We start from the raw sequence: 13,584 nt of genomic DNA on the forward strand, positions 1-13,584 counted from the left end.
AATCAGAGGCACAGTGATACCCCCCTAGAAAATCAGAGGCACAGTGATACCCCCCCAGAAAATCAGAGGCACAGTGATACCCCCCTAGAAAATCAGAGGCACAGTGATACCCCCCCAGAAAATCAGAGGCACAGTGATCCCCCCCCAGAAAATCAGAGGCACAGTGATACCCCCCCCAGAAAATCAGAGGCACAGTGATCCCCCCCCCCAGAAAATCAGAGGCACAGTGATACCCCCCCCAGAAAATCAGAGGCACAGTGATCTCCCCCCCCAGAAAATCAGAGGCACAGTGATACCCCCCCCCAGAAAATCAGAGGCACAGTGATACCCCCCCCAGAAAATCAGAGGCACAGTGATACCCCCGTAGAAAATCAGAGGCACAGTGATACCCCCCTAGAAAATCAGAGGCACAGTTATACCCCCACCCCATAGGCCAAAGAAAATCAGAGGCACAGTGATACCCCCCAGAAAATCAAAGGCAGAGTGATACCCCCCCCAGAAAATCAGAGGCACAGTGATCTCCCCCCCCAGAAAATCAGAGGCACAGTGATACCCCCCTAGAAAATCAGAGGCACAGTGATACCCCCCCAGAAAATCAGAGGCACAGTGATACCCCCCCAGAAAATCAGAGGCACAGTGATCTCCCCCCCCAGAAAATCAGAGGCACAGTGATACCCCCCTAGAAAATCAGAGGCACAGTGATCCCCCCCCAGAAAATCAGAGGCACAGTGATACCCCCCCAGAAAATCAGAGGCACAGTGATACCCCCCCAGAAAATCAGAGGCACAGTGATCTCCCCCCCCAGAAAATCAGAGGCACAGTGATACCCCCCTAGAAAATCAGAGGCACAGTGATCCCCCCCCAGAAAATCAGAGGCACAGTGATACCCCCCCAGAAAATCAGAGGCACAGTGATCTCCCCCCCCAGAAAATCAGAGGCACAGTGATACCCCCCCCAGAAAATCAGAGGCACAGTGATACCCCCCTAGAAAATCAGAGGCACAGTGATCCCCCCCCAGAAAATCAGAGGCACAGTGATAACCCCCTAGAAAATCAGAGGCACAGTGATCCCCCCCCAGAAAATCAGAGGCACAGTGATACCCCCCCCCAGAAAATCAGAGGCACAGTGATACCCCCCTAGAAAATCAGAGGCACAGTGATACCCCCCCCAGAAATCAGAGGCACAGTGATACCCCCCTAGAAAATCAGAGGCACAGTGATACCCCCCCCAGAAAATCAGAGGCACAGTGATACCCCCGTAGAAAATCAGAGGCACAGTGATACCCCCCCAGAAAATCAGAGGCACAGTGATACCCCCACCCCATAGGCCAAAGAAAATCAGAGGCACAGTGATACCCCCCCAGAAAATCAAAGGCAGAGTGATACCCCCCCAGAAAATCAGAGGCACAGTGATACCCCCCCAGAAAATCAGAGGCACAGTGATCCCCCCCCAGAAAATCAGAGGCACAGTGATACCCCCCTAGAAAATCAGAGGCACAGTGATACCCCCCTAGAAAATCAGAGGCACAGTGATACCCCCCTAGAAAATCAGAGGCACAGTGATACCCCCCCAGAAAATCTGAGGCACAGTGATACCCCCCTAGAAAATCAGAGGCACGGTGATCCCCCCCAGAAAATCAGAGGCACAGTGATACCCCCCTAGAAAATCAGAGGCACAGTGATACCCCCCTAGAAAATCAGAGGCACAGTGATACCCCCCCCAGAAAATCAGAGGCACAGTGATCCCCCCCCCCAGAAAATCAGAGGCACAGTGATACCCCCCCCAGAAAATCAGAGGCACAGTGATACCCCCCCCCAGAAAATCAGAGGCACAGTGATACCCCCCCAGAAAATCAAAGGCACGGTGATCCCCCCCAGAAAATCAGAGGCACAGTGATACCCCCCTAGAAAATCAGAGGCACAGTGATACCCCCCTAGAAAATCAGAGGCACAGTGATACCCCCCCCAGAAAATCAGAGGCACAGTGATACCCCCGTAGAAAATCAGAGGCACAGTGATACCCCCCTAGAAAATCAGAGGCACAGTTATACCCCCACCCCATAGGCCAAAGAAAATCAGAGGCACAGTGATACCCCCCCAGAAAATCAAAGGCAGAGTGATACCCCCCCCAGAAAATCAGAGGCACAGTGATACCCCCCCAGAAAATCAGAGGCACAGTGATACCCCCCTAGAAAATCAGAGGCACAGTGATACCCCCCCAGAAAATCAGAGGCACAGTGATACCCCCCTAGAAAATCAGAGGCACAGTGATACCCCCCTCAGAAAATCAGAGGCACAGTGATCCCCCCCCAGAAAATCAGAGGCACAGTGATACCCCCCCCAGAAAATCAGAGGCACAGTGATCCCCCCCCAGAAAATCAGAGGCACAGTGATACCCCCCCAGAAAATCAGAGGCACAGTGATCTCCCCCCCCAGAAAATCAGAGGCACAGTGATACCCCCCCCCAGAAAATCAGAGGCACAGTGATACCCCCCCCAGAAAATCAGAGGCACAGTGATACCCCCGTAGAAAATCAGAGGCACAGTGATACCCCCCTAGAAAATCAGAGGCACAGTTATACCCCCCAGAAAATCAAAGGCAGAGTGATACCCCCCCAGAAATCAGAGGCACAGTGATACCCCCCCCAGAAAATCAGAGGCACAGTGATACCCCCCCAGAAAATCAGAGGCACAGTGATACCCCCTAGAAAATCAGAGGCACAGTGATACCCCCCCCCAGAAAATCAGAGGCCACAGTGATACCCCCCCAGAAAATCAAAGGCAGAGTGATACCCCCCCCAGAAAATCAGAGGCACAGTGATACCCCCCTAGAAAATCAGAGGCACAGTGATACCCCCCCCAGAAAATCAGAGGCACAGTGATACCCCCCCAGAAAATCAGAGGCACAGTGATACCCCCCTAGAAAATCAGAGGCACAGTGATCCCCCCCCCCCAGAAAATCAGAGGCACAGTGATACCCCCCCAGAAAATCAGAGGCACAGTGATCTCCCCCCCAGAAAATCAGAGGCACAGTGATACCCCCCCAGAAAATCAGAGGCACAGTGATACCCCCCCCAGAAAATCAGAGGCACAGTGATACCCCCCTAGAAAATCAGAGGCACAGTGATCCCCCCCCAGAAAATCAGAGGCACAGTGATACCCCCTAGAAAATCAGAGGCACAGTGATCCCCCCCCAGAAAATCAGAGGCACAGTGATACCCCCCCCCAGAAAATCAGAGGCACAGTGATACCCCCCTAGAAAATCAGAGGCACAGTGATACCCCCCCCCCAGAAAATCAGAGGCACAGTGATACCCCCCTAGAAAATCAGAGGCACAGTGATACCCCCCTAGAAAATCAGAGGCACAGTGATACCCCCCCCAGAAAATCAGAGGCACAGTGATACCCCCCCAGAAAATCAGAGGCACAGTGATCTCCCCCCCCAGAAAATCAGAGGCACAGTGATACCCCCCCCAGAAAATCAGAGGCACAGTGATACCCCCCCCAGAAAATCAGAGGCACAGTGATACCCCCGTAGAAAATCAGAGGCACAGTGATACCCCCCTAGAAAATCAGAGGCACAGTTATACCCCCACCCCATAGGCCAAAGAAAATCAGAGGCACAGTGATACCCCCCAGAAAATCAAAGGCAGAGTGATACCCCCCCCAGAAAATCAGAGGCACAGTGATACCCCCCCAGAAAATCAGAGGCACAGTGATACCCCCCAGAAAATCAGAGGCACAGTGATACCCCCCTAGAAAATCAGAGGCACAGTGATACCCCCCCCAGAAAATCAGAGGCACAGTGATACCCCCCCAGAAAATCAAAGGCAGAGTGATACCCCCCCAGAAAATCAGAGGCACAGTGATACCCCCCTAGAAAATCAGAGGCACAGTGATACCCCCCCCCCAGAAAATCAGAGGCACAGTGATACCCCCCCAGAAAATCAGAGGCACAGTGATCTCCCCCCCCAGAAAATCAGAGGCACAGTGATACCCCCCTAGAAAATCAGAGGCACAGTGATCCCCCCCAGAAAATCAGAGGCACAGTGATACCCCCCCAGAAAATCAGAGGCACAGTGATACCCCCCCAGAAAATCAGAGGCACAGTGATCTCCCCCCCCAGAAAATCAGAGGCACAGTGATACCCCCTAGAAAATCAGAGGCACAGTGATCCCCCCCCAGAAAATCAGAGGCACAGTGATACCCCCCAGAAAATCAGAGGCACAGTGATCTCCCCCCCAGAAAATCAGAGGCACAGTGATACCCCCCCCAGAAAATCAGAGGCACAGTGATACCCCCCCCAGAAAATCAGAGGCACAGTGATACCCCCCTAGAAAATCAGAGGCACAGTGATCCCCCCCCAGAAAATCAGAGGCACAGTGATAACCCCCTAGAAAATCAGAGGCACAGTGATCCCCCCCCAGAAAATCAGAGGCACAGTGATACCCCCCCCCAGAAAATCAGAGGCACAGTGATACCCCCCTAGAAAATCAGAGGCACAGTGATACCCCCCCCAGAAAATCAGAGGCACAGTGATACCCCCCTAGAAAATCAGAGGCACAGTGATACCCCCCCCAGAAAATCAGAGGCACAGTGATACCCCCCTAGAAAATCAGAGGCACAGTGATACCCCCCCAGAAAATCAGAGGCACAGTGATACCCCCCCCCCAGAAAATCAGAGGCACAGTGATACCCCCCAGAAAATCAAAGGCACAGTGATACCCCCCAGAAAATCAGAGGCACAGTGATACCCCCCCCCCAGAAAATCAGAGGCACAGTGATACCCCCCAGAAAATCAAAGGCACAGTGATACCCCCCAGAAAATCAGAGGCACAGTGATACCCCCCAGAAAATCAAAGGCACAGTGATACCCCCCAGAAAATCAGAGGCACAGTTATACCCCCACTCACTGATCGCTGTCTGCCAGGAGAAGCCATTAGCACGTCTTCGTGTTCGAATGTACCGCGCAATAATGGGGCATGCGCATTGGAGCGGTCACATGGTATTACCACATGACCGTGACGTCACGAAGGTCCCTTCAGAGGCTAGGAAGTAGCCGCTACCGGGTTGGGGGGCTGGCGGGCAAGATATTATTTAACCATTTTATGCGCCGCTGCCCGTTGCAAATAAAGAACAGGCGCCTGTTTGTCGCTCCTAAATCTTGTCGCCCTAGGCCCGGGCCTGGGGGCCTCTCCCAATATCCTGGCCTGCCTAGGATGGAGAGAGCAATGGAGCAACTCAATCGCCTCACTCGCTCTCTGCGCAGAGCTCGCACCGTGGAGCTGCCTGAAGGTGATGTGGAAATATTGGGAAAAGTGGATATGAGGGATAGGCACAGATATTAATGCTGCGTGCACTAAACAATGCTTTTGTTTTACTGGGTGTGGTAGAGCTGGAGGTTAAAAGTGCCTGTATTGAAATGTAATGATATCATGTTGTTTATATGGCAACATTCTTCTGTGGAAAGAAAACTAATGCGTCAAAGATGATCTCAGCGCAAATGTCATTTTAAACAACCTTTCATTGTACATTAATTGCCATTTTTCGTTGGTCTTACAGCTATGTGTAAATGTCATTGCAACAGAACACAGCAACATTTGTATATATCCCTTTTGGCTCTGTTCTGACTCTTGAATCAGTGTAGCAGAGCCAGGTCTGCAGTCTACATCTTTTCAGGAATCAAAGCTGTTAGTGCAGAGGAGATAAGCAGTTGGAAGGACACTGCTTGCAATAGCAATTACAAATGTTAAAATTATTGAAAAGTTTTAATTGGTGCATATTGGGAAGTATGCCTAGAAATGCATTTTCTTTTGTTTTTGGGTGGAGATTTCTTTTAAAAGAAGAGATATAAAAATATTCATTTCTAAACCAGTGCTAAGAAATCCAGTCAGGAAGAAAGTGACAGACAATTGCTCAAACAGATATGTTTGTGGACATGTGGAATATACTTTACTAAATAAAAACATTGAATTACGGATGAAAGCCTCAGATTATAATGTTATGATATTTATCCTCTGTATAATATTAAGTCTGCATGGCAATTATCACGGTGCCTTACAAAATATTTGCAATGTGGAACAAATTGGCACCATATTGCCTTGTGTATATAGGTCTCCGAAGGGCTTACCTGACCAATATATATGGCTGAAAATTGGCCATATTTTCATTGGCCAGGTTTATAGATCCCATCATGGTGATCATGCCTTCTTGATGCCACCTTCTCTGATGGCCTTTTTTTTCTATCATTGTGGTCAGATCTTTAGGCACGAGGGTCAAACAATTGGTTCAGCCCAATATCGCCCAGTTCATTGTGGGCATATCATAGAAAGATCCACTTGTTTGACCTCCTTTTGCACAATGCCCTGTAGTTCTCTCATTGTGTGAGATGGAAAGGTGTGTTATTTTGCGGTACTCTGATGGGCAGACTGAAGCTCAGCACCTTTAAAAACCCTAGGTACAGGTTTTGCCCTTTGCCACAGCTGAGTAGTCATTCAATACTATGGAATGGCATAGTCTGATGGTCATGTGATTTTGGGGAAAAGTCCATGGCAGATTAAAGCTCAATATTTTTTAAAATTCCAAGCTACATGTTTTGTCAAAAATTGGTGCTGATTAGTTCTGCAATACTATGTAATGCTTAAATCTAGAGCTGGGCGGTATGACCAAAAATTTATATCACGGTATTTTTCAAAATTATATCGGTGTCACGGTATTTGACGGTATTTTTTTTTCCATGCATGATAAGGTGTTAACCCCATTTCCTAATAAATTAGAGAATAATTACTGCAGTATTGAAAATCAGAGTCAGGCAAGCGAAGGATCGGCAACAGAAAGTCGTAAGGTAAATCAGGCAGGCTTAGTTTCCCCAGGCAAGGCCGCAGACAACATAGCACAGGAGGAGGCGTTTGATAGCTTTAAATACCCCCCACGCAGGCGCAGAACCGGCGCTGTCAGCACGTCGCGGACGTGCATGCTTTCACATGTACGCTTTGACATGTACGTGCGCTTTGACGGCGCGCACCTGGCCGCACGGGTGAGTACCCGGACATTGCGGTATTGCGGTATCTGAAAAATAAATATAGTTTTTTAAAAAAACACCGGTATTCGGTATTAAACGGTATATCGCCCCGCCCCACTTAAATCTGATCTGAATCTTGAATCTTTTGTGCATTGGATAGGGCCAATTTTTGTGAACCAAAAGTCTAAAGATAAGTCTTCTATTACATAAAGAAGTAGGAACCTTTTTTTTCTGAAGGAATATTTAAATCAAATAACAGTTTGAGAAAATTATTTTCCACTGGTTACATATCTTAAAACTGGCCAAATGTAAACTGTGATATTTTTCTAATTTTCACAGATAATGAAACTGCTGTTTACACGTTAATGCCGATGGTAATGGCTGATCAACATAGGTATGTATTTTTAGGGTTTATAGAAAAAGTTATATTGTCATAAAATAGATTCCCACGTTACAGCTATGTCTGCATAAAAGAGGACCTATTTTGTGTTCCAAAAAATCAGCCAGTAAAGGTGGCCACAAACCGTTCAGGGCTGAAACGGCAGATAAGGAGGTAGAAACAATAGGATTTCTACCTCCTTCTGCCGATTCAGCGCTGAAGGCAGATTTTGGTCAGGCGCCTTCTATGGCGCCCGATCAAAATCTTTTAACTGGCCCGATTGGCAAGTCGACCGATATCAGCAGGTTCCTGCGATATCGGTCGACTCGCCGACTTGCCATTCCCGCACTGAATATCGTACAAAACGAGGTTTCGTACGATATTATCGGTGCATGTATGGCCGGCTTTAGTCTTAAAGCCATTATGTATGTATATCTTTATTTATAAAGCGCTACTTATGTACGCAGCGCTGTACAGTAGAATACATTAATACAAACAGGGTGTTAATAAGATAATAGATAAATACAAAGTATAACAATAAATACAGCAGCAATAAGTTAAGAGTCGAGGACACAAGAGGAAGGAGGTCCCTGCCCCGTAGAGCTTACAATCTATATGGGAGGGTAACTAACAGACACAAATAGGCAAATATAAGTGCTGTAGGTCACAGTGGGTGACACTACAATATAAGTGCCAGTTCCCAGATTAGGTGCTGGGCGAGTGCTCCAAAAGGTAGTCTTTAACCTTAGTTTTAAAAAGACTGGGGGAGGATTCTCTCCGGAGGAAATCAGGGAGGGCATTCCAAATGTAAGGGGCAGAAAGGTTTAAGGCGGGAAACCGCAGTAGTAGTGGGGGGCGCAACCAAACGATTGCTCTGCGAGGAACGAAGGAGTCGGCCGGGAACATACGGAGACACAAGGGACGAGATGTAGTGAGGAGCAGAGGAATGGAGGGCTTTGAAGGTTAGGAGAAGAAGTTTGTAAGATATTCTTTGTTTAATAGGAAGCCACGATAAGGCCTTTAGCAGGGGAAGGGCCTGAACTCTCCTGGATGAGAGGAGGAGAATTCTGGCAGCAGTGTTTAATATAGACTGTAAGGGGGAAAGATGGGAGTTAGGGAGGCCGGTTAATAGCAGGTTGCAGTAGTCCAGTCGTGACAGGATGAGAGCATGCATGAGCAGCTTAGCTGTTGCAGTAGAAAGAAAGGAACGAATTTTGGCAATATTGCGTAAGAAAAAGTGACAGGTTTTGACAGTGGTATTGAAAAGGAGAGACTGGAGTCAAAGATCACCCCCAAACAACGCGCCGAATCGACGGGGTTGATGAGGGTGCCATCAATAGAGATAGAAAAGGGGGGGGATAGGACCAGGCTTAGGCGGAAAGATCATTAGTTCAGTTTTTGTTAGGTTGAGTTTGAGGTGGCGTTGGTTCATCCAGTTAGAGATTTGAGTCTCAGTTTCAACTGTTAATGAAGGGGTCGACAGATAAATTTGGATATCATCAGCATACAGATGATATTTGAAGCCAAATGAACGGATAAGATCTCCCAAAGACAGCGTGTAGAGGGAGAACAACAATGGCCCAAGTACAGAGCCTTGAGGTACCCCCACATTTAGAGGAACTGGAGATGAGGTTTTATTAGCATAGGAGACAGTGAATGAACGGTTAGAGAGATAAGAAGAGATCCAGGATGCAGCCTGACTACGGAGACCAATCGAATGCAGAATTTGCATCAGGAGGGAGTGGTCAACCGTATCAAACGCAGCCAATAGATCTAGGACGATTAGTATGGAAAAGTGACCTTTGGCTTTGGCTACCTGAAGATCGTTTGTAACTCTGCACAGGGCTGTTTCAGTAGAGTGCGCAGGCCGAAAACCAGATTGCAGAGGGTCTAATAGATTATGGGCATTAAGAAAGTTAGTGATACGGGAGAAGACAATACGCTCTAAGATTTTGGAGGCGAGCAGTAGAAGTGAGACAGGGCGGTAGTTAGAGAGACAGGACTGGTCGAGCAGGGCCTTTTTTAGGATGGGCTTGACACAGGCCTGTTTGAAGGAAGAGGGGAAGCGTCCAGAGGTCAGAGAAGAGTTAAAGATGTGAGTAAGAGCCGGAGTAAGTTCAGGAATGCAGTGTTTAAGCAGAGAGGAAGGCATAGAGTCAAGAGAGCAAGTGGTGAGCGGAGCCGACAAAAGAAGGTGGGAGACTTCGGAGACAGTTACGGGACCAAAAGAGTTAAGACATGCAGAGGGGGGCTGAGGAAGGAGGAGCTGGTTCATATTAGTAGAGGGGGGAATCTGATTGCGGATGGACTCCACTTTGTTCATGAAGAAATCAGCAAAGTCCTGGGGAGAGTGCATAGGGTGAGGTAATGGGGTCTGTGAGGGACGCAGAAGGGTATTGAAAATAGAAAATAGAAAACAGGCGTCGCGGATTGGATTTATTGTTATGAATAAATGAGGGATCAGAAGGTCAACTAAATATATATATAATCAAAATACTTTATTTAAATCCCCACTAAATAGTCCCTGATTAAAGTCTTTTTGATTTTTCTTATAGGTTCTTTTGAGTGCAATGCTATATATCTATAATTTTTATAAATACTGTTTGCAGCCTTTGGCAATACAGTTTACATTGTATGGGTCTGTAAGCTTTCAACCCATGGGTAGGTGTTATGTAACTGTCTTTTCCTCTAAATCTCATTACAACTCCAAGTTTAATTTCTGTATTTTATATTTTCCTTAGTGGCATCTTGTGTATTAAAAATGTTATTTTTGCAGAAACAAAAAGTTTTATTCAAAAATAAGGAACATTTTTACATTTCTTTTTCCAAGGTCTGTTTTGGAATTACTTTCAAATTCAAAGTTTGATGTCAACTATGCCTTTGGAAGAGTTAAAAGAAGCTTACTTCATATTGCTGCCAAGTAAGATTTTTATTTTCTTATTTCAGTGACTACAGTTTAAACATACTCTATAGAAAGCAGCTTTATAATGCTGTGTTTGTTAGGGCCCCACCCTTTAAAAGTTAACTGTTGGTGCTTTTCAGATTATTATGCAGTAGGCTGGTTAACCACTATGCCATTGATTGGGGGCAAGATTCAGTTGTATGTATGCATGTATAACTTTATTTATAAAGCACTACAAGAATACGCAGCGCTGTACAATCTTACAATATACACAATTACACACAGGGAGTACAAGTGTCTTGTATTTCATGTAGATAGTTTCTATTTTAAGATAATTTGGAATTGGTCGTAACATTTTTACCGTGGCCACTGCCTTCAAGAGAAAATTAAATAATTTTGGATCCTATATGTATGCTTCAGCATGACTGATGGGTGTTAAATCTTAGAGCAATTTTTTGCATAATAAAACAAAACATAATTCTAAGCAACTTTCCAATATGAATGTATTAAACATTTTTAGCACTTTAAAGGTTATTTTTAAATGTAATTGCTATTGAAAGCTCCTGGTTATGACTGTTTAATCAATGTTGCAAAAGCCAGTTTCTTAAGACAAGTCTGTCAATATGCTGGCTTGTGTTACATTGTTTCAAAAGCCAGTCACCAGGGCAGAGAATAGACAACACTGCTTTTGAAAGCAATAATATATACAAGTTACTTAAAAACCATTACAAATTTATAATGAATGTATTTCGCTAAGAATTGTTTTCTTTTGGCAAGAATAATTTTTTTTTTTGGGATGACATGTCATTTAATTTTTCTTTTTGTGTTTAACTCCACATATTTAGTCTGGTCCAGTTTAGCAGCAGAAAAATCCTCAAGATATTCTCATAGCCAATACTCAGAGTATTGGTACCATGTATATGATTACATAAGAGTACTGTTGTAAACACAGTTGAGCCACATTTGCAATATTTTTTGTTCAAAGGAATGCAAATTTACAGGGGTGCCAATATGGTAAGCTTCCACCAAGGAAGCTTACCATATTCGTATTCGTTAGATACGTTTTCTTTCCAGGCCCATCTGACTGGAACCAAGTGATTTTGGTCGCCTTATACAATAACTGTCTGTTCAGCCTTTGGACTAACTGAATTGAATCTAAATCCTAATTTGCATACGCAATTTAGGACAAAGAAGGTTTAAAGAGCTTTGTGCATGGTGAAAAATGTTCAACTTCTGTGTTTACATGATTAAAAGTCACATAATTTCAAGGATTCTGATTTGGTTCGGGCAGTGGCATGGAGTCATCCAAATCCTGCTGAAAAAGGCCCAATCCTGAACAGACTCCTGGATTTGGTGCATCCCTAATAGATAACTTAGGAGAGTAGGCCACCTATGCCTGTCATTCTAGTTTTCTTTTACAGGATGTGCAGTAAAAATGTATGCAGCGTTATCTGACCTTCTACCAAAGTACTTCTGGCAAAATTATGCGTGCATGTTGTGAAGCAACAGTCAGCAACAAGCAAGCAGACAACAGTTGTTAGGATCTGACACTGCTCTGCACTTGTAGCTGGAAAAATTGAGAAGAGTCACTTTACAGGAATATGCATGACAGTGGCTGCAGGTGAAAACCTGCTACTCAGGGCTGAAAACAAAGGCTTTGGTTAGCTAATGACATCACTGCAGCTCAGAAGCTAGCTGTAGCATCAAGGAGAGCTACCCATCTGCACTAACTAAAGAAGAGTGTAGGTTATATTCGATGGTCAATAGAGGCAGTGCAGGATCATCATCAGGGACAAAACACCATCAAAACCTTTGGCAGCAAGAATCGCAGGGATAAGAGCCAATATTATATGTGAATTATTTTTTTTTGCTTAAAAAACTATTATATATAATATAAAAACTATTTTTTGCCCACAGAAACATTTTAATAGTTACCCTTAAGGTGGCCATACACGTGGCGATCCGACGATGTTTCGTACGACCATCGGTCGCACGAAACATCGTAAGATCCGCCACACACCATTCAGGGCTGAATCGGCAGGTAAGGAGGTAGAAACAATAGGATTTCTACCTCCTTCTGCCGATTCAGCTCTGAAGGGAGAATTTTGGTCAGGCGCCTTCTATGGCGCCCGATCAAAATTTTCAAACTTGTCCGATCGGCGAGTCGTCCGATATCGGCAGCTTCCTGCGATATCGGTCGACTCGCCGACATGCCATACACGCACCGATTATCGTACGAAACGAGGTTTCGTACGATAATATCGGTGCGTGTATGGCCACCTTTAGACAGCTCTGGAGTATCTCCCATGACATCATTAAGATGGCCGCCGCATATCTACTGCGCATCTGTGAACTTCTCTCGGCCTGCTCACCTTAGAGCTGCTGTTCATGGAGACAGATGCTCGCTCCCGATCATGGGTAATGCGCATGTGCCAATGTTATACACGAGCTACTGCGCAAGCACCCGGTCTTAGTCTTGGTGCAGGAGAGATGCACTTTGGGTATTTTTTTTTTTAAAGTAGTCGCCAGTCTTTTCTGAACTATGGGGTTTACACAGCTGAATTAATTGACATCCCACAGATTGTACAGTGCTGCACATTACAGATATGCCTGTATTATAATGTAATATCTTTTATAGCCTTTCCTTGTCCTTAAGGAAAGGCTTTAAAGGGGAAGGAAAGGCAAAGTCACTTGGGGGTGCCAAAATGTTAAGCACCCCAAGTGACTTTAACCGTTTACCTTGTACCCGGGCTGGTGCCCCTGTTCGGAGAAAATAGCACCAGCCCGGGGCACCTGGAGCGCAGCACTTCCTCCTTCCGCCTTCCACTTCCTAAACTGCCGGTGGCCGGGCATGCACAGTAGAGCGAAAAAGCCGACTTAAATGTTTAAGTTCGGCTTTTCACTCTACTGCGCATGCGCGCGCAGCGAAGCCGGAAGGAGGAAGCGCCGGCAGGTACCCCGGGCTGGTGCTGTTATCTCCTGACAGCGGCACCAGCCCGGGGTAAAAGGTAGGCGGTTAAAGTCACTTGGGGGTGCCTAACATTTTGGCACCCCCAAGTGACTTTACCTTTCTTTTTCCTTTAAGTAGCAAGCCAAATCCCATGACTAGTGTCAGTATTTTGAGTTTCTAATACTATTCAGATAATTACAAACTTTTTACAACATCACAGTTCCTAGAGGTAGCAGTTTAAATGCACCAAAATTGCTCTATGATTTGTACAAAATTATCCTATATGTCAACTGATTTATGAGCATTAAAAGTCTCTGTTTTCATGTCTCTGGTCC

General features: G+C 45.9%; 1 protein-coding gene across 2 annotated transcripts in view; it reads left to right on the forward strand.

The window, feature by feature from the left end:
• Positions 1-4,993: 4,993 nt before the first annotated feature.
• Positions 4,994-13,584, forward strand: part of hace1 (HECT domain and ankyrin repeat containing E3 ubiquitin protein ligase 1) — a 63,672-nt gene continuing 55,081 nt past the window's right edge. Inside the window, exons 1-3 of one of the 2 annotated variants that reach the window (XM_012963123.3) lie at positions 4,994-5,292; positions 7,358-7,412; positions 10,228-10,317. In XM_012963123.3, the coding sequence (XP_012818577.2) occupies positions 5,013-5,292; positions 7,358-7,412; positions 10,228-10,317 (425 nt within the window). In that variant the 5' untranslated portion in view covers positions 4,994-5,012. 2 annotated transcript variants of the gene reach the window in all.

Source organism: Xenopus tropicalis, chromosome 5 (assembly GCF_000004195.4).
Source record: "Xenopus tropicalis strain Nigerian chromosome 5, UCB_Xtro_10.0, whole genome shotgun sequence".
Classification (NCBI taxonomy): domain Eukaryota; kingdom Metazoa; phylum Chordata; class Amphibia; order Anura; family Pipidae; genus Xenopus; species Xenopus tropicalis.